Source organism: Chelonia mydas, chromosome 1 (assembly GCF_015237465.2).
Source record: "Chelonia mydas isolate rCheMyd1 chromosome 1, rCheMyd1.pri.v2, whole genome shotgun sequence".
NCBI lineage: Eukaryota > Metazoa > Chordata > Testudines > Cheloniidae > Chelonia > Chelonia mydas.
In genome coordinates, this window is record NC_057849.1 from 287,877,997 (window position 1) to 287,900,147 (window position 22,151).

General features: G+C 41.1%; 1 protein-coding gene and 1 long non-coding RNA gene across 12 annotated transcripts in view; one reads left to right on the plus strand and one right to left on the minus strand.

Moving 5' to 3' along the window:
- Positions 1 to 21,533, minus strand: part of MON2 (MON2 homolog, regulator of endosome-to-Golgi trafficking) — a 154,869-nt gene extending 133,336 nt beyond the window's left edge. For 9 of the 11 annotated variants that reach the window (XR_005223612.2, XM_043548588.1, XM_037887588.2 and 6 more), the window contains exons 1-2: positions 21,109 to 21,241; positions 4,829 to 4,892 (exon numbers count right to left, since the gene is read on the minus strand). Coding sequence is in view for 8 of the 11 variants with exons in the window: in XM_043548588.1 (XP_043404523.1) it covers positions 4,829 to 4,892; positions 21,109 to 21,219 (175 nt within the window). In the remaining 3 variants the exon portion in view is untranslated. Of the gene's footprint in view, positions 1 to 4,828; positions 4,893 to 21,108; positions 21,242 to 21,447 lie in introns of those variants that run through there. The other 2 variants (XM_037887571.2, XM_043548613.1) reach the window with 1 other exon arrangement.
- Positions 21,366 to 22,151, plus strand: part of LOC114020415 — a 36,985-nt gene continuing 36,199 nt past the window's right edge. Inside the window, exon 1 of the long non-coding RNA XR_005223624.2 lies at positions 21,366 to 21,503. This is a non-coding gene — a long non-coding RNA (uncharacterized LOC114020415). The remainder of the gene's footprint in view (positions 21,504 to 22,151) is intronic.

Below are 22,151 nucleotides of genomic sequence, written 5' to 3' on the forward strand. Positions count from 1 at the left end.
ACTTCCCTTTTATACCCCCTAATTAGTTTACATTAAAAAAACAGGTTTCAGAGTAGCAGCCGTGTTAGTCTGTATCCGCAAAAAGAAAAGGAGTACTTGAGGCACCCTAGAGACTAACAACTTTATCTGAGCATAAGCTTTAGCTCATGAAAGCTTATGCTCAAATAAATTTGTTAGTCTCTAAGGGGCCACAAGTACTCCTTTTCTTTTATTAAAAAAACGGATACAGATAAAAAACCAAGACTTGAAATTTCATCTACTATTTCAGAAAAGAGAAAATTCAGCTTTGAATAAGAAAATGTGTTTAACTGAAAACATGGGTGGTCTAAAAGTGGTAAGTTTTATAAGTGCATCTTTTAAAACCAAAGATGTGAAAATAATTGCTTCTCATACTTATCCACTGTGATCTGAATTCAAGGTTGTTTCCCTCCTGAAAGTATTGAAGACATCACAAATATTCAAAACCATGTGAAGAAGGAAGATTATGTCAATTATTAGCAATGTCAAAACTCTTCCAGGAGAAGGCATAATAATGAACTCATGTCCTCACAGATTATAAAAACCCTTAGTTTACTTTTGAAATGTATCTATTGTATTTATAATTTTTAAATACATATATTAAAAATATATATATACACACACACACACACACACACATATATATAGTTTAAAAATTATAAATACAATAGATACATTTCAAAAGTAAACTCAGGGTTTTTTATATACATACATATATAAACCCTTAGTGTTATTTATATACATACATACATACACACACACACACACACACATAATTATGATCTTAAGCAGTCCATTCATTAATTTAAAAGAAGCATTTCAGTCCACCTTTAAATTTTAATTTTTAAACTTGTACAGTGACTAAAGATATTTTGTAATCTGTTCTCGAGAAAGACAACAGAGTTGGCATCAAAAAATAAGAAAATTTGAATGCTGGATCAATGAACTGTCTTGCAAATTTTCCTTAATCCTGTAGCAGCAGTACTGTTTGCCTTATCAGTTTCTCAACGAAAATGTTCTTCAGTTTAACAGTACACATGTATGTACACAGTCTCCACAAAAGGTTGGGATTTTAAATAGGACGTTTGGGAAACCAGACTGGCACTGCCTAAATTTAAATGTGCAAACACTGAGCTAAAGCAAAACCAGAAAATGTTGATATCTTGAAAAAACAGAAAAAACTGGCAGAATCTTTAAAGGGACACTATCAAGCATTAGCAAAAGATACGGACATAGCAGACCCCATGTCATTCTTTATAGCTGTGTTTCCTCTCTTCCCCTCAAGTAATCTCTTTTTGAGAAGTAGTACTGACATACTAGCAAAGCTCAGCTAGTCAACACTCATGAGCAGGGTCAACAAAATCCCCACATGTGGAATATCCACACGTTTCCTGAAATTTATTCACATACTCAGAATCTAAACTTTAGGGTTTTTTAAAAAATGAGGTTTCTAACCTTTGTTGTTGTATGACAGATATGACGACACACATGAAAATGACGGATTATACAGGGCAAACATTGAAAGCGCTGACAAATGAACAAGCAAGCCAACTGAAAAGATGACGAAAATTCTCTAATCTTTCAGTTGAAGTCATCTAACTATTGTCACTTACTTAACACAAGTAAAAATATATCAGGCACAAGTATGATTTTTATAATATCAATATCTCTTTAATAACCCACTTCCAAATGATACAAGAAAACAGTTATTTGAAACCAGAATGGGCCACAGAGGGAATAAAATTCCTTCATCTGAATCTATTGCATCTGAAGAGAATTCTGACCATTTCACCTATCCAGAAAAGTTTGGTACCTCATGCATTAACCTATGCTCTGGCTTCAAGGCACAGTGAGATGGAAACATCTCAGTCTACATTTTAAAGCTCCATCAACCCTGCAACGTATCTAGAAAGATGCTAAGAACATATTAAATCTCAGAATAGATAAAACCTGTTGTCTGTAAGGGCTATAGTTTAAGATGCTGCAAAGAATGTTCAGAGTATAAACTAATACTAATATTGGATTAAGTCTGCAGCCAGACCATAAAACTGAAGTGCAACCTTCGCTCATCTCAATGGAACACTAACTTCAAAGTTTAGTTACCACTATCTACCACTGGAGACCCATCTACACTATAAACTGAACCTTGCCTGGCTTTCGCACAACAGTTTCCTGACGAAAGATGCAGCTCCAACCTTGTCATAATGTGGTTCAGTCTTGTCTGTGAAGACAGGACTAAACTGCATTATAAATACATATAACACTTGCATGTTATAACAAGATTCCCAGATAGTGTATTGACATATTTAATCCCATCTACTAAGACAAACAGTCAGGGGACCATCAGGTTATAACACAGATATGGCAAAGTAGGGCAAATGAAAGAAAATAAAAATAAGTCTCTATTCAGAAAACCTTAGATTTTTGTCAAAAAATCAAATATATTTCTATTGTATCTGCTTATGAGTAGCCCTATAACAACAAATCTGTGTCATTATTGGTGAAGGAAACAAATTACAGAAAAGGTGTTTCATTTTAAATTTATTTCATAAATACTTTTTTTTTTAAACTTATGAAAAATACTTTAAGAGTGTTCCTTTAAAAAAAAAAAAAGTCGGTCCAGATATACTCAGAATACCATGACCTTTCACAATTCTTCAGTTTTGGAATGAAGATGAAAAATTTTACACCATGAACTAGTTTTTTTAAAATGCAAATTGTTTGTGTGACTAATACTCTGCAGAATGTTGATAGCTTTCCTAATGAGTAAATGGAGATTTCTCTTTTGTCTATTTTTCTTAAATTTGTGTCTTTTGATGCATAGCTGACATTACCTGGCTTACGTTTTCCCACTTATGTCAGCATTCATGACAGCAGTGAAAACAAAAAAACAAACAAATAAAAGAGACATTAAAGTAAAATAGAGGGGAGGAACTGCTATTTCAAACACTTATAGGAATCTCCTCCTCAGCAATATTTTTACATCTCTTAATATAGAAGTACCCTTACATTGCATAGTCTTTTCTCAATCTTTCAAATTATTCTGTTGTGGGGATTTTGTTTAAGTACTGCTGTGCTAAACACTGGTGTATTAACGCAGGGACATCCAAACTTTTGCCCTTCTGAGGGCTCTAATGGCAACATGCAAGAAACCAACAGATTACATGCAATTTAATAAAGTTGCAGAAAGCTGGACAGATCATTTTAAGGTTGCACAGGTGCAGTCCACAGGGATTTCCAGTCCCAAAAGGCTATACTGCATCTCAATATGAGCAACCTCTACTCAGATTAAGATGAAGCACTGGCTGCTGGGTACTGTAGTCTCCACAGGCAAGACTCATTAGATAAATGGGCATATTGTACAACTCCCTGGGCAACAACTGGTCAGATGAACATGCACGGTGAACAAGAGATATTGAGAGTCCTGACAAGAGTTGTGAATATTTTTTGTTACTTTTCTCTGCTCAATCAACAGTTCAGTAGAAGAACAACTGAAAATTACTCCTGACAGAATTCTGTGCCCGAATATGGTCCACATATTTCTGTGCCCCCAGGCACAAAAATGCAAAAGAAATCTGCGGGGGGACATGCACCTCTTCCCAGCAGCACGTCTGTTCCAGTGTTCCTGGAGCAGTCTCAGAGACTCAAGTCACTGCAGGAAGGGGGGGAAGAGGGCTGGACATGGGAGACACTGATCACAGTCAGGGGGCGGGTCTGGATGTGCATGTGTACCAACGAGCAAGAGAGACTCTGTCCCTCTCACTTGCTACTGTGGCTCGCCGGATAAGGGAGAGGCAGGGCTTTTTATTATGCTCGAGGCAGAAATGTAGCAGCCTGCCTGATATTTAATTGACCTCATTCTCTGAGGCTGAAATGTAACAGCCTGCCTGCCTAGTAACATTGTTAACGTTCCTAGTGTTAGATAACTGTTCCCATTCTCAGTCAGTTCCCCTAGGAGCATAACACCTATAAAAGTTTTAAGGCCCCTATATTGCCAGAGTCAGGTAAAACCTTATAAATGACAGTAAGGGAATCAGCGAGGAAGATCTATCTGCTTTCTCACTTTTTTCCTGTGCCAAAGTGGCACAGCAGGTTTAGATTACAACTCAGGATTTTACTCACCCATAAAAAAAAAAAAAAAAAAAAGACTGAGGGCAAATAAAACATTTACCAGTCAATAAAATGTCAGGACAATCAGAACCAAGCACTTCCCAAAGTACCCAGCCAGGTCCAGGACAATGATTAGCAAAACTGTATGACTTTCATGTGTGGAAGTCTGAGCAATTTAAAATGACATTCTCCTTTTTTTTTTCCCCTCCCTGTTTGATGTTCTGTAATGTAATTTAAATGAAAATCCAGAATTATAACTGGAATGCAGGGTATTAGTTACCAAGTGTTTGTAACTTAACTTTCATGTGTTTAGGAAATGCTGAATAGTTTGACTTTTTTCTGTATTGTAGTATAAATAAATTACCAAAACAATGGAAACCAGTGTGATTATATTGCATCATTTTAACAAAATATGAAGAATTTTGCAAAAAATTTTTGGGGCAGAATCCCCACAGGAGTAGAAAATTTTGAGCCCTTCACTAACAAATATAGTAACAGAAGGAAATGCAAGTATTCTACAAGATATTCCAACATTACTGTGGTTTTTTTGCTATGCACCAAACAGTAGCATATTACTGATGCCATGTGTTCTAAAAACCTGAAAGATGATTTTACATATCTGAAACATCTTTAAAAAAATGTTTTGCTTTCAGTGACCCAAAACACATTTCCCAACTGTATTGCTATTGTATATAATTACCTGCCAAAATATCGGTGTTTCTTGCAGCTATCGTTTTAACTTTTATTATTCCTGATTCAGCAGCCTATAAGCAAGAGATAACAATTAGTTCAGCAGCTATTTTACATCTACATTATCTGAAAAGAAAGAGAAGTTATCTATGGCTAATGAAAATTGTAACACTGCAAACATCAGTGCAGTTTTGTTGTATTCTCAGTATGTACAACCAATCTGACAGTGAGGGCTTTGTGCTTTCTGAAATTCTACAGCCACAATCTCCATCTCTCTCCACACAATTGTGATCAAGAATCTCAACTTTAAAAAAGAAAGTGAATTCATGGTTACAAAGATAATCTCTGCCAAACAAAACCTGTATAATGTAGACTTCCCAAGTCTTCCAACAGCATGACACAATTGCTAGGACGTATAAATTGCACCATTCATCTCAGCTGAAACACTGACTCAAAGCCTAATAATATAATCAGCAGCATTTTTTTCACTGATCATTTTAGCAGTAGCATTCAGCTAACACACCTGTCCACTGCTTTTAGATGCAGCAGCTGATGTTGGAGAAGCAATGGGAAAACTGGCTGTTGTCAAACTAGAATCAGCTGACAAAACTTCCAGCTTTAACCCCAAAACACTCATGCAACATAGTTACAAGATGCAGGCAGTGTATATCAAAACAGGCAGTGTATATCAAAACATTCTGAAATGCTGTAAGAGATACTTCATCAAATCAAACTATTTTTCATCTTTAATTCAATGTAAGTGTTACTTTAGTTTAATGTAATAATCAAATAAACAAACGTCTTTTAAGAATACATGTATTTAAAATTAATATGAAATTATAACTCCTCGTGTTAAGGCCTACCCTTATTATAATTTATTACAAGCATTTAAATTTAATTAATATTAAGTAGTACATGTTTGCTGCCAAAGTTTTAAAGTTAAACCAATGAACTCATGGACATCACTGACTAGCACTAGAACCAGAATTTGCTGAAACTGTAAACTAGCTTTTGACAGCCTTTTGCAATTGCAGAGAAAATATTTTCTTCATTTCAGTTATTCAACTAGTTCAGTTCAATGACTAGTTCATTTAAAGTTGAGAAAACAACTGGCAGCTGAAAAAGCAATAAAGCTTGCTTTTTTTCCTCTTCCAATTTATCCATAAACACTAAGTGTGAGGATGAGATCTACTACTTCTAAAGCCTTGAAGGACTTGGTGATCAGAAATACTTAGTTCAATTCACTAAATTACAGATAATACTTTCTTTGTTTGAAAAAAAAAAAAACAGTTTTAAATACAAAACATATTTTGATTAACTTTTTTCCTCCTTATCTATCCAGCACATAAGGTAGTTTTCTTTAATTAAAAAAATAAAATAAAAAAAAATTAATTTTTAACTTAATTCCAGTTTCATCCAAATACAGCTCATGACAAATCACAAGTAAAAAAAAAAAATCTAGTAAATAATACATTATTCACGGTTTTATTGCATAATAAAAAGTGTACAAATTAATCTGAATAAATGTATATTGAGCTATATAATTGCTTAAATAATTGTTTACAGATATAGTACAGGGGTGGCCAAACCACAACTTGTGAGCTGTATGTGGCAATTTTACAGTTAATGTGCGGCTCGTGGAGCCCCCCCACGCCCTCCCCATTCTCCACCTACCAGTCTGGGGTGCTGGAGAGCTCAGGGCTTCTGCCCTGTGGTGGGGGTCTAGGAGCTTCTGCCAGAGATGACTAGTGCCTGCTCGGGGGGGGGGGGGGGGGGGGGGGAGGGAGAAGAGCACAATGTAAAGGTTCGTTGCCCCCCCCAAAAAGCTTGAGTCATGCCCCCACAGGAACACCCCCCCCCCCTTAACTTCAGCAGCTCCTCCCTGAAGTTCCCAGGTGTTAGCTCCCTCCAGCAAACACCAGGGAACTGCTGGGAGGAGACACTGCTTTAGCTCCATGCGGAGAGGCAGCAGCAAAAGCAGCTGTTCTCCTGCAGCTCCCAGCTTGCCAGCTCCAGCAGCTGCCATGCAGGGACATGGGGCCCAGCAGCACCATGTGACTGAGTGGAAAAATCGGGGCGGACTGGGGGAGATGTGACTCCACGTGCCCCCCCATACATCACCTCTGGCTTCTGCTTGGGGGCAGCTGGTCTCAGGGCTTCAGCAGAACTGGGGCTGAAGTGTGATTTTTTTTTTTTAAGTTGACAGTGTAAATTTAAGAGAGCCATTGTAATTAATTTTATATTACTATTGCAAACTTTCAAAGAACTGTGTGTATTTTATTTTTCAGACAAAACCTAAATTCTAAATACATGCCTTTATCTATCTACAAGTTTTGTCAATTAAATCCAAGTAAGAAAATGGTAGAAGTATGCATCAAGTCTTATACTCTGTTACACTTCAATTTATTCCTGAAAGTTTTGGGAATGGAAATAAGCTGCGCTGAACACCACTTTCCTATATTTCAAAAACTCATACCTGAACTGACGTACAGTAATGACCATAAACTGATGTGCGGATATATTATCTCAGTTTAAACTGCAGAACGCACACTCTTATTTATTTTAACTATCTTAACTTCATTTGCTGAAATGTTTAAATTTTTCAGGAAGTCATCTCTGTTCTGCTACAGTTCTAAAAGCCAGGCTAATTCGGAGTACCTTGTCACATTATATTGTTTCTATTAATTAATATGAAGGATTTACTTGTCACAGTCTGACTTCAATTATCTTCAAACTAAACCTCATCACATCTTCTGGCAATTGATTTCTTTCCTGCCAGCAGTGACAAACTCAATTTGAATCAAAGAAAAATGAAATCTGCCCGTGGATACAAGATGTTCACATACGCTACCACACTTTGCTGGGAAAATGGAATAAACAACGTTATAGTGTAATGCCCCTGAACTGGTTACAAAGCTCTGCAATGTCTGTATAAAAAGAGCAGATATTTCAGAATAAAACTAGATGAAAACAAACAAAAAAAAAATTGTTGAGGCCAAAGGAAGATGTTTTACTGCCATTCTTAATACCAGAATATTTTATTTTTCTCATTCACAGAAATAAAGTTAGATGATCATTTAAAAAAACTACACAATGCCCAAACTAATCAAACTGTCTACATTTATATTGTTATTACTACATGTGACAAGCAAAAGAATACTGATATGTGAATATTTTATTGAAAAACTAACCATGTACTAAAAGTTTACAAAAAATTAAGTTTCTAGTGCTCTAACTCCAATTTATGAGCAAGTGTCTATTAGCAGGAAAGAATTAATGTTTATTTTGCTAGCTATAATATGACTTTGCTAACTATAATTATTTTATTATATATCCAGTATGTTTACAAATTAAACTAATTTTAAAGCATCACTGCTTGTTTCTTTTTAAAAATAAAAGATATATACTTTGATCAAAAAGAATTATTGACTGTATGCAGCATGACACACAAGCTTTAGTTTAAGTTACTTTGTTCTCTCTCTACCTAGTGGTTCAATACACTTACCAGGAAATATGGAATCGAGTGTCTTTAATACAGAGAACATCAATATATGGTCCCAAATTATAAACAGGAAGTCTTGGTGATTGCAAATAGGAGGAGGAGGTGGTCCCTGGGCCACAGGATCTGTTACATGTGTGGTCCACCCTATGAAAGAGTTTAATAGCCTCTGTTGCAGAAGACTGCCAGCACTGCTGATAAAGTGCTGCAGTCAATAGCACAAACATGATCTTCCTCTACCAAATTCATTCAAACAGGGTGAAGTGTCAGGCTTTCAAGGCGGTAACATAAGATCTTTATTGCTACAGATGTTCTGTGGCGAATAGCACTCACAGTTGTAATGGTTTAATGGGGTATCTTTTATATTTAATTTTTGTGCAATTTTAGTATTTTGATATATGCAGATGCTACTATGATAGGAGCCAACTCCCATGATATTATAGAGACTGGGAAAGCCAACTGACTGAAGTGTTAGGTATTCTCAATCAGCTACCTCAAACTAGAAGTATTAGGCTAAAGGAATATTCCAGGAATATGTAGTAAGTATTATTGATTTTAATTTCATGATTTTGCTACAAGAATTAAGAGATGGGGGTTGGGAGAAGTTATATGTATATAGTGTGCAGGGACCTTAGATTACAGAGATAGATTCTCGCTGTTTGGTCACAGCCAGAGCAATCTGTTGGGTGCCTGAGTTTATATGGAGTGAATCAATAATCTCATTTCAGTTGCAATGATCTCTCCACCTCATCAAAAGTTACCATGACAGTAAACACAATCTGTTGATAGCAATCTTAGCCCTGGTCTACACTAGGACTTTAGGTCGAATTTAGCAGCGTTAAATCGATGTAAACCTGCACCCGTCCACATGATGAAGCCCTTTTTTTCAACTTAAAGGGCTCTTAAAATCGATTTCTTTACTCCACCCCTGACAAGTGGATTAGCCTTAAATCGGCCTTGCCGGGTCGAATTTGGGGTACTGTGGACACAATTCGACGGTATTGGCCTCCGGGAGCTATCCCAGAGTGCTCCATTGTGACCACTCTGGACAGCACTCTCAACTCAGATGCACTGGCTAGGTAGACAGGAAAAGAACTGCGAATTTTTGAATCTCATTTCCGGAGACTGCGGGAACTGTGGGATAGCTACCCACAGTGCAACACTCCGGAAGTCGACGCTTGCCTCGGTACTGTGGAAGCACTCTGCCGAGTTAATGCACTTAATGCACTTAGAGCATTTTCTGTGGGGACACACACACTCAAATATATAAAAACGATTTCTAAAAAACCAACTTCTATAAATTCGACCTAATTTCGTAGTGTAGACATACCCTTAGATATAGCCCAAAAAAAGAATGCAGGGAGTAAGGGCTTGGTCTACACTTCAAAGCTTTACCAGTGTAACCATTTCAGTTAGTGGTGCTTTTTACTGATACCATTAGACCACTAAAAGCCCTAGCACAGTGGGCTCCAACCTTTTAAAGCCCAAAATCACTTTTTGAATCTAAGGGCAACCCAGGATCTACCCTGCCCCTTCCCTGAGGCCCCACCCCCTCCGCTCACTCCATTCAACCCCCCCTCCATCACTCGCTCTCCCCCACCCTCACTCAGTCTCACTGGGCTGGGGTAGAGGTTGCGGTTTGGGAGGGGGTGTGGGCTCCAGACTAGGGTCAAGGGGTTTACAGTGTGGGAGGAGGCTCTGGGCTGAGCCTAGGGCAGGTGGATGGGGTGCAGGAGGGGGTGAGAAGTGCAAGCTCTGGGGATGTGTTTGGGTGCAGGAGGGGGCTCTAGGTTGGGGCCGAGTGTTGGGGTGCAGGGTGCTGGCTCTGGGAGGGAGGTCACGGCTGGGGTGCAGGAGGGGGTATGGGGTGCTGGCTCTAGGAGGGGGGGCAGGGCTGGAGCAGGGGGGGATTTGGGGTGCTGGCTCCGGGAGGGGGCTCAGGGCTGGGGTGTGGCCTCCCACTGGGTAGCATTTACTATGGGCAGCTCCCAATCAGCAGCGCAGCAAGGCTAAGACAGGCTCCCTGACTGCCCCGGCCCCACAATGCTCCCAGAAGGGGCCAACATGCCTCTATAGCCTCTGGTATGGGGAACGGGGGGTACGTGGCTCTGCACGCTGCCCCTCTAGGCAGACACCGCCCCCAAAGATCCCATTGGCCATAGTTCCCTGTTCCCAGCCAATGAGAGTTGCAGGGGCACTGCTTGCAGGCAGGAGCAGTATGTGGAGACCCCTGCCTGCGGGGGTGTGCTGGCCACTTCCAGTGGCAGCCCCACTACACCACCAAAGATTGCGATTGACCGGGAGAGTCCCCAGGATCGACCTGTCGATCGCAGTCGACGGGTTGGTGACCACTACACTAGCATGGATCGGTATAAATGTGACTTACACCGGTATAGTTATTCTCCTTCCCATATGGTACAGTTAATGTGCAAAAACTTCCTACCATTGACAAACCTAAACTACAGTTACTCTTAGAAGTTGCTCCTTAATTTCCTGATATGCAAAGAGATTGTGAACTTATAATAGATCTAGCAGGCCTGTGACTATGTCTAGCGTATGCAGTAAAGAACTGCAACTTCCAGCAACCTGCAACTAAAAATGCCCACAAACAAAATATTTAAGATATTATGGAAAATACCTGTAAGGGTTGTGGGCTTTTATTCAAGATTTGTCTGATATTACAAAGGATGCAATGTGACACCAACTCCTTCAGTTGCTCAGACTTAATAATTGGGACAAAGAAAGCATTTCAAAAAATCTCTACCACCAGGAATTTAAATGGTAATTTGTGTCTCAGTGATTTGACTAGACTGCTGGGTCACCTCTAGAGCCTCAAAATTGCCTTAAGGTTTGTAGCTCTTACTAGAGAAAAGTGAAATCAAAATCAATCTCTCGCTCTCTTTTTTTTTTTTTTTTTTTAAACAAAAGGCCTTTAGCACTTTCAGTGCTGATAGCTTATGGTAGTAAAACATTACACACACTGCAATTTAAACATTAAGACTGGATGGGGATGTTCAATATTATTTAGGATCATTTTCATACTTACTATAACACGTACTGTTTGATTAAAAAAAGAGCAGTTTTTGCCAATTTATCACTATTTCTCTTGTCCAGTGATTGGATATTGTTTTATTGCCCCCGTTAGGAAGACAGACTCTTGTTTAAAGTGTAGTTTTCATTTTGTATTCAACAAAATGACCCAAAATGACCATAAATTATAAGTCTTTACTGCAGATGGGGGGGTATAGCTCAATGGTTTGAGCACTGGCCTGCTAAACCCAGGGCTGGGGGTTCAATCCTTGAGGGGGCCATTTAGGGATCTAGGGCAAAAATCTGTCAGGGACAATACTTGGTCCTGCTAGTGAAGGCAGGGGACTGGACACGATGACCTTTCAAGGTCCCTTCCAGTTCTATGAGATAGGTATATCGCCATATTAAAATAAATAAATAAGACAACAGCAATGTGTTCACACTATTTCAAGATATGACTGTGGTATGGGAAATGAGATTAATGATGTGACTATTATGCAGAAATGTCCAATCATATGCATATACATTTACATAATAGTAAATCTCACAGATATCCTGAATTAGAGCTTTTTCTTAGAAAATGTTATTGTAGCTTTGCTTTTATACATCATTCCAGCTACATATTTTACTTCCAAATGTGTTCTGAATTTTTTAATATTCGCATTCAGATGTTTTAAACTTTTCATCATTCATAATGCGTTCTGAAACACAAAGTATTTACTCAAGCCTGTCTTCTCCAGAATCATCAAAACAGATTATTCTACTATTTTAGGGCCCAGTAGATTTCAATAGCTGTAGACTTTGCTGCAAAACCCAAGAAGAATTTAATTTTTTAAGTCCAAGTCTGCAGCTATTAAGGTTGTGAACAAAGCATTCTAAACATGAGCCAAATGTAAACTGAAATAATACCTTCTTGAGCCTGCACACAGGTTGCAAAAAAAAAAAAAAAAGTATAACAGATGTATGATCTGCTCAAATATCAAAGGTGTGCTAACACTGAAACCTAATAATTACAATCTAAATCGGGGTGGGCAAATTTTTTGGCCCGAGGGCCACATCGGGATTGAGCAACTGTATGGAGGACCAGGTAAGGAAGGCTGTACTTCCCCAAACAGCATGGCCCCCGCCCCCTATCCACCCGCTCCCACTTCTCATCCCCTGACCGCCCCCTTCCAGGACCCACCCCCATCCAACACCCTTGCTCCCTGTCCCTTGACTGCCCCCCAGAACCCCACTCCCTATGCACCCCTCCCCCGGCTGCCCCGACCCCTATCCACACCCCCGCCCCCTGACAGGCCCCCCTGGGACTCCCACACCTATCCAACACCTCCCCCCCGTTCCCCGTCCCCTGACCGCCCCCTCCCAGAACCTCTGCTCCATCCAACCGCCTCCTGCTCCCTGTCCCCTGCCCCTTAACCAACCCCCTTAAGGTTGCCCCTTATCCAACCTCCGCTCCCTGCCCCCTTACCATGCCACTCAGAGCAGCAGGAGCTGGCAGCCATGCCACCCGTGCTGTGCAGCAGGAGCAGCGGGCCAGAGCACTGGCGGCGCGACGAGATGAGGCTGCAGGGGACGGGGAACATCGGGGAGGGGCTAGGGGATATCCTCCCCGGCTGGGAACTCAAGGGCCAGGCAAGATGGTCCCGCGGGCCATAGTTTGCCCACCTCTGATCTAAATGTTAGTATTATCAGACAAGAAAAATAATTTTAGCAGCTGCATTTTGTGTGGATTGGAAGGGGATGATGTTGGTGCAAAGGAACCTGGAAAAGATGCGGCCAGGTCACAGACAAAATGTTTTAGCTGCTCGGATAAAATAAAATGGTTCAATTCTCTGAATGTTGTACAAGAATAAAGTATAAGATTTGGGAAAAGGAAAGGGAATGCTAGGTGCCAGGTTCCTCAAACAAATGGCTGTTAGGCCAATGATGAAGAATTCTTTATGCTGGTAATCTTGCTAGTTCTACAGACATGTTTCTAAACTTTTGATTTTAAATAAGTTATTGAGAAGCCATTTTGGTGCCATCTACAGTGAAATCCTGGCCCCACAGAAGTCAATGGGAGGTTAGTCATTTCCCCTGGCCCCTTTTATTCTAGCTTTTTCCCTGGAACACAGAATACATTAGTCACTTTGTAGTTATGGGCAGAGATCAGGCATCTAGTTCTTTTATACTATCAGCAGTCTTTGAAACCATCGTCCACACAATCCAGCCAACACACTTATGGTCCCGGTGAGCGGGAGGGATTGTTCAAACTACTATACTCCTACCTGAAGAAATACCAAAGACTGGCACTAGACAATCATTTATCTGCACAAAGATAAATGTGAGATTCTGAAGAGACTTTTTCTGTCACCTTTCTCATTCAAAGAGTCTGATATATTTTCATTTGTGCCTCCAAACTTCAGTGTGGAAGATGCAATAGCTATGTATGTTTGTACAGGTTCTGATTGGATTACCACAACATGCTTAGCATGGGGTTATATTTGAAGACCATTCAGAAGCTACAGTTAATGCAGAATGAGATTATGTCTTCCTGATGATGTGAGCTACAGAAAGCACAATTCTCTGGTGACTTGTTGCCTTCTGCGTGTATACTGAGATGCTGGCCATGATCTATTGTCCCTACATGTAAGGCCTTTCATTTTCAGTTTTTTACAGATTTTTAATCAAAAAAATTTCCGGGGGTTATAAAAGCCATTATTTAATTTTTACTGATTTCCACCCAAATTGCGGAACACTCAAGTACATAAAAATATTGAGTATGACAAAAATCCAAAACACTACATTAGGAAGATATATTTATGTTAATAAATTAGTCTTAAGTGTAAATGCAAGGCTATCATTAAAGTACGGCAATGTAGTGGAAAACTCATCCATGTAAGTGCATATATGCACATACCTTTAATGTACAGATCATGAAATAAATCACATCATTAAACTGCTTTTACTTTCAATATTTGTATTTTTGTCTAGTTGTTGCTTTCTTTCTGTTCTCCTGTCTCCCAATATTAACCTCGATATTTACCCAGAAAGCTGTGAAGTTAATTTTTGTAGTAATTTTCACTTTTTAAAATTTTTGTAACAAGCACTAATAAATTCCCATGAAATGTTAGACAAATAAAAACAAAAATTGAAGGGCCTTGCCTACCTGTTACAGTACAATGGAAAGAATTTAGGCTTCCCCAGATGCTCCACCTACCATTATGTTTAAAATGTTAGAAGTTTTACAAACCAACAAAGGCTGGCAACATTCTCAATCAAAGTTCGAGTTTTAATTAAAATGTGACACTTAAGACAGAGTTGATGGACGGGAAGCAGGATGGTTCACAAAAATAAGCATTAAAGTTGAGTCAGGAAGTCCCTAATTCTAAAGTTAGCTGACTGTGGCCTTCACCAAGCCATTTTACTTCTCTGACTCAGTTTTCCCATCTGTCAAACAGAGATAACAATAGTGACCTGGTTTGTAAAGCACTTTAAGATCTACTGATGTAAAATGCCATATAACAGCTAGGTATTATTGTTACAACTACTACAAAGGACTGTTGTGGAACCATTTTGTGTGTATAGTGACACATCTATAAGCCTGGCTCCTGATCCTCCCACAGTTCCTTGTTCAAAGCAACACAGAAGGAGCTCATGAAGAGGCTCACCCAATTCTGTCCTTTTGCACAGCAAAACCATATAATTTCCACTGTAATGAAACAACCCCCCCACCCCCAAAAAGTTTGCACTCCCTTTCTTGGCCGTACAGCAGTTCAGGGCCTAATTCTTCAACCCTTACTCAGTCAATAGGACTACTTGCTGAAGCAAGGTTTATTTATATGAATAAATGGTTGCAGAATGGGCCCTAACCTTCTTCCCAGATCTGTGGTGATATCAGTCTACAATACTGATTCCCAAACACTATTTTAGCAGGCTGAAAAGTTCTATAAAACTCAAAGAAACTCATCAACAAAAGCAGTTATGTCCGTTTCTGCTCCATTCCAAATGAAAGGGGGTAGGAAAGGTGGGTGAACAAGAGTCTCCAGGAAAATTAAACATTTAATGTTGAAGAAAGGAACACAATCAGACACAAGGATGAAAAAATTGTTATATGGAAAGTATAAAAATATTTTAAGCTTTTTTTGACGGTATTTCAAACAACTATGAATAGAAATGAATTTAAAACTATCAGTTAAAAAAAATACATGCAGAGAGTTAATATGCAAGTGAGAATTCTATGTCCTCCTTCATTTTCCTGTTATCCTGCAGGATTTCCTTTCACCACAACTCTGGCTGCATTCTTGCATAGTGGCTTTCAAATACAGTAATCTGAACTTACTCTAAAATTGTGCAATTCCATTTCAATTCATACAGATGCTGACTCAACTGGGAAAGTACTACCATTCAAGAATGGCAGCTTATGTTAATGCAGTGTTCTGTTGGTGAAAGAGACAAGCTTCTGAGCCACACACAGAGCTCCTCTTCAGTTCTGGAAAGAAGAGCTCTGTGTAGCTCAAAAGCTTGTCTCTTTCACCAACAGAAGTTGGTCAAATAAAAGATTACCTCGCTCACCATGTCTCTCCACTGAATGCATCTGATGAAGTGAGCTGTAGCTCACAAAAGCTTACGCTCAAATAAATCTATTAGTCTCTAAGGTGCCACAAGTACTCCTTTTCTCTAACTTATGTAAAGGGACAGTCTGGAACAAGACAAAGAAAGCACGGAAAAGAAAGAGTATTTGAACAATGACTTAGTCCCTACTGTCTGCTGTTCCAAGTTATTTCAGCAGAAGTCATCCTAAAATACAGGAAGATACCAACAGAACCTTTTTACTTTCACTCATTATGGAATAAATAATTAAGCAATCAATTTGCAAACACCTAGAAAATAAGGTGACAAATAACAGCAAATTGTCAAAATGTCAAAAACAAATGGTGTCAAACCAACATAATAGCTGTCTTTGACAGGGTAACAAGCCTTGTGGCTATCAGGGAAGCAGAAGATCTGATATCTTGACTTTAGTAAGGCTTTTGGTACTGTCTCACATAAATGTCTCAAACAAACTAGGGAAATGTAGCCTAGATGGAGATATTGTAAAGTGGGTGCATAGCTGACTGGAAAACCATTCCCAGTAGTTATAAGTGGTTCACAGTTAAGCTGGCAGGGCATATTGAGAGGGGTCTCTCAGGGATCAGTCCTGGATCTGATTCTGTTCAATATCTTCATAAATGATTTATATAATTGTATAGAGAGTTTGTGGATGATACCAAGCTACGAGAGGTTGAAAGTGATTTGGAGGATAGGATTCATATTCAAAATGATCTGGACAAAATAGGATGAAATTCAATAAGGGTATGTCTACACTAACCGCCAGATCAGCGGGCAGCAATGGATCCAGTGGGGATTGATTTATCACGTCTAGATGAGTCAAACTAGACTACACGTGATAAATCGACCTCTGAGCACTCTCCTGTTGACTCCTGTACTCCAGCGCAGCGAGAGGCGCAGGGAGAGTTGATGGGGGAGCAGCAGTCAACTCACCGCGGTAAGTCGATCAAAGTACATCGATTTCACCTACGTTATTTGTGTAGCTGAAGTTGCTTAACTTATATTTCTTTAACTTATATTTCTTATATTTCTTCTAATACTTAGAAAGTCAGTGGTCACAAATTAATCCAATAACTATTTTAAACACCAGGATAAAACAATATTCCTAATTCCAATTCCCTAATAGCTAAAAATGTGGTAATTGCCAAATCCAAATAAGCATGTTGTTTAATATTAACTCTATAGTACTGGTAGCACACCTGCCAAATTATTTGCTGCCAGATCATTCGCTCTGATTAAATAATTACAAATAACATTATCAGTTCATTTTGCACTAACACCCAGCATTAGCACTGCAACACTTATAGGTTCAAATAGTGGTTAGTTGTGTTTTGGGTTATTAATACCATGCAGTTCAATCCAAATTTAGAAGTATTTACTTCCTGCCAAAAAAGGACAAAGACTACCAAGCCTAGTATGTTAAAAACAAAATAATAATTATAGCGAATGATAAACATATATATTGTATATAGACCTATACTATACTATAGCACAGAAATAGAATTCTGTAGTAAACTGGAGTAAATTCTGCATCAGTGTAATTAACTTTGTCTGCCAATAAAAACTGATGAGGCATTTCACAACTTTATGATCATCACATCATTCTTCGGCCTCAGAATACATTTTTCATTTTCAAAACACCTCTGTGTAATAGTGTAAATCTACAGAAATACAAATAAGACTTGTATACCATTACATGACACAGTCAAAAATGAAGAAAAACACAAGGTACAGTCTGAATGTCAACTTCAATAGCAAATTGATGTTTTTTCCATTCAGTTACAGCAGCAGTTCCCAAACTGTGGGTCAGGATCCAAAAGTGGGTTGCGACCCCATTTTAATGGGGTCTCCAGGGTTGGCATTAGACTTGCTGGGGCCCAGGGCTGAAACCAAAGCCCGAGCCCCACTGCTCAGAGCCAAAGCCCAAGTGCTTCAGCCCTGGGTGGCGGGGCTTAGGTTACAGACCCTGGTGCTGGGGCTGAAGCCCTGGGGCACTGGGGCTCGGGCAAGCTCAGGCTTTGGTCCCTGCTCCTGGGGTCATGTAGTAATTTTTGTTGTCAGAAGGGGGCCGTGGTGCAATGAAGTTTGAGAACACCTGAATTACAGAAAGGTTAAGTATAGCACATTAACTATACCCAAAATATTGCCAGCAATGTATGCTCAAGGCATTAGAATTTTTGATTGATTGTTTTTTGTACGACCCATTTTGCCCAGAATCAAATGTCATTGTAAGTGACATCACCTAGTAAATCACCAGGTACACCTCTATTGGTCTCTTACAAAAACGTATAAGCCTAGAATAAAGGATAATGATGCTGGCTGAACTGTTGGAGCTTCAGGATACATGCTCTTACATATGCTGTGAAAAAGCATCTAAGACTTAGGGGGGGGTTGAGGGGGGAGATGAAGAGTGTGTTTCATGATTTCTCTCCTCCTCATGCCACAGCTATTCATAATTGAAGCAATTCCAAGGTTTCTCAACCTCACAGATTAGCAAACACAATGATTCTCTGAGGTAATATCTTTTATTGGACCAACTTCTGTTGGTGAAAAAGACAAGCTTTTGAGCTACACAGAGCTCTTCTTCAGGTCTGGGAAACGTTCTCATAGGGTAATGTCTACATTGCAATTAAAAATCCATGGCTCTAGAACCTGTGAGGTGGGAGAGTCCCAGAACTTGGGCCACAGCCCAAGCCCAGACATCTATACTGCAATTAAACAGCCCCTTAGCCCAAATGAGCTGACACAAGTGACAAGCCAGCCGCAGGTTTTTAATTGCAGCGTATACATACTCATAGCGTCACAACTAAATATAATCCCTAAGTAGTTAAAACATAACCTAAGAGACACAGGCGGGTGATGTACGTACAATCTTTTACTGGAGCTAAATTATGTTGGAGAGAGAGAAGTTGGCCTGAAGAAGAGCTCTGTGTGGCTTGAAAGCTTGTCTCTCTCATCAACGGAAGTTGGTCCAATAAAACATATTACCTCGCCCACCTTATCTCTGTAACATCCTGGGACGACACTGCATATACATATTCTAAGAGACCATTCAAGGTGAAGTAACTACATCAACAATGCAAACATATATGATCACATATTATTTCTCAAGTAAAACAGTATATCATAAAAAAATGTCTGCAACCTAGATTCACATGCAACATGTTATATGTTGGGGTATTACTCTAAGTCAGACAAACAGATTAATTTTCAGACAAAATGTTTAACAATTAGCTCTGCTTCATTCACTAAGCCAGACGTTCTCAAACTATGGGTTGAGACCCCAAAGTGGGTTGCGACCGCATTTTAATTGGGTCGCCTGGGCTGGCTTAGACTTGCTGGGGGCCAGGGCCAAAGCCCAAGCCTGAGGGCTTCAGCCCTTGGCAGCGGGGCTAAGGTTACAGGCCCCTGCCTGGGGCTGAAGCCTTTGGGCTTCGGCTTTGACCCCCCGGCCTCGGGCAGTGGGGCTTTGGCTTTGCCCCTCCACCCCAGGGTAGCAGGGCTTGGGCAGGCTCAGGCTTCAGTCCCCCTTCTGGGGTCCTGTACTAATTTTTACTGTCAGAAGGGAGTCAAAGTGCAATGAAGTTTGAGAACCCCTGCACTAAGCACTTTACAATGAGAATGAAAAATTGTTATGACATGGTATTATCTGAGATACATGATCATGTGATTAGAGACTACATCATTACTACATATGCAAAATGAAGCAGAGTTAAAGAGACACTGTCAATGTAGTCAAAACAAATTAGCTGTTTCAGGTAACACAACCTTTCAGTTTTTGTGGTCTTACAATCCTTTTTACGGTTTTAAGTGTGCTTTTCCTCCTCTTGTTTGTGTATGAAAAACCCACAAAAAATGGGAAGTGACAGACTACCAAGGTGAAATAAGGAAAAACTAACTACAACACAAAATATTGTTAAATGCATAAAATAATAAAAAAGGAAAATCCTCTCTTTCAGCTATAGTAATCTTGACACGTTAAGAAAAGAGGTAAAAAATTCAGACAAGCATGATTTTGAAGTTGATGATGTCTAAGATTGCATTTGCAACCTTAATTTTGATTTCAGAATGGAACCAAATTTATTATCTTAACATAGAAATTTCATGAATAAAAAACAAAGCTTTTTTTTTTTTTTTAAAAGAAAATAAGTTCCTTCACCTGAAATGAAAACAACTTGTTGACACGTAAAGCACATGCCCAAAGAAAGAGTTCATGAAGAGCTCTGATTCTCTTAGTGCGCGCCTGGCATCATGGATAACTTTACCTGCTGACAAAGATTTCAGTGGTTCTGAACAAAGTACACTGAATTTGGAGAAACCTTCACTGGGGAGATGTACACATCCACTCCACAGATAACACCTCAGTGTCACAACTAGATCTGCGAATTTGGAACCCTGTACATATATGAAGCCGCACGAAAGTCAATGGGATGCCATGCAAGCAGAGGGATCTGCCCCCACAGTACCAGGGCCTAAATTAGCAATATACACCTAATGCAGCCTACCTTCCCTTTCTTTTACCATAGGTGACTCCTGTTAAAAATACTGCTATTGTTAAATATTTACAATATATGTGCAAAATATGTGCAAAGCCTCATAACTCAGGCAAGCTTCAGGCAAATTTCATCAAATCATTCAGTCATTTGTCCTTTCTAAGGGTTATCTCCCTGCTAAATTTCATCTTTCAACCTCACCTGAACTGATTATGAAAAGTCCATAAGACTTTTTTGGTGGGGCGGGGGGGGACGACAAGCAGCATTTTTCAACACACTACGTGAGCTCAGCTGCTGAACTAGTCTGAACGAAACTCCCGCTCTCCCCCCCCTAAAACACCCACCTCTGGGCAGAGACTAGGCTTGAAAAGTTCCAAATCCAACTCGAAGCGCCAGAGCTTCCCGACGGTTTATAAACCGGGGCAAAGACAGACCCAAGTTGTCAGCAACACAACCCGGGTTACCGGCCCGCACCCGGCACCGGCCCAGCACAGGCGGGCTCAGCACACCCACCACGCACTCACGCACACCGCAGCCCGGGCCCCCCCGCCCCTCCCTGGCGCCGGCCTAGCTGAGGGGGCTCCCTGGGCAGGGGGTGAGACGGGGACGCTGCCCCACCCCCTTCTGGCCCAGGGCCTGAGGAGAGGGCGCCCCCAGCCGGGCGCCCCAGCCCCTCACCTCCTTGACGGGGGGGAATTTCTTCCGACACTCCAGGCTCAGGCCCCTCAGATCTCCCTGCGTGTTTTCCAGCAGCTTCTTCACGGCCTCGGGGCTGCTGGTCCCGGACATGGCGCCGCCGGCCCGCGCTGAGGCGGGGAGGGCGGCAGCAGCGGAAGGACGGGCCGGGATAGCGGCTGGCTCCGCGGGGCCGCGGCCGGACACGTCTGCGCGAAAGCGCCGGAAACCTTCCCCGTCGGTCCCCTCCCGCTCCCACAATCCCGGGCGGCGGCGCCGCCGCGTCGGGCCCACTTCCGCACGCACGGCCCGGGGGCGGGGAGAGCGGGGCTGCGAACCTACCCGCGGAGAGGTGCTGCCCCGTCGTCTCTGCCGGCGGCGGGAGACCGTCCCCTCAGGTGCTTTGCGGGCGCGCCCCAGGCGGGCTCGCGGGGGATCACAAGTGACGCCGAGCGCCTTTCGTCAGCGTGTCCCTGAGGGGCCCGGGCAGCCCCAGCCCTGCACCCTGGGGCGACGGTCCCTTTTGAAATAGCAGGTTTCAGAGTAGCAGCCGTGTTAGTCTGTATTCGCAAAAAGAAAAGGAGGACTAATGGCACCCTAGAGACTGACATTTATTTGAGCATAAGCTTTCGTGAGCTACAGCCCACTTCACTGGGTGCATTCGGTGCGATGAAGTGAGCTGTAGCTCACGAAAACTTATGCTCAAATAAATTTGTTAGTTTCTAAGGTGCCACTAGTCCGCTTTTAATTTTTTTGAAATAGCATGTCCCACAGTAACCACGCCACCCACAGCGCTCTAGGCTGGGTGTGCATTGAGCTGGCTCCGTCTATAATACACATACCACACAGTGGCGCATTAGCCACTGGGCCAGTGGGTCCCGTGCCTGAGGACCCTGGGAAAATGGGCGCCCCAGCGCCCCGCTCTGCCCGCCCAGCTTTCCTGCCATGAGAACTGCAGGCGAAAAGGCTCGGGAGGGTCGCAGGAGCTCTGCAGCCCACCAGCAAGGGAATTAAAAGTTGAGGTGTCGGCCACTACGCGCCTTGGG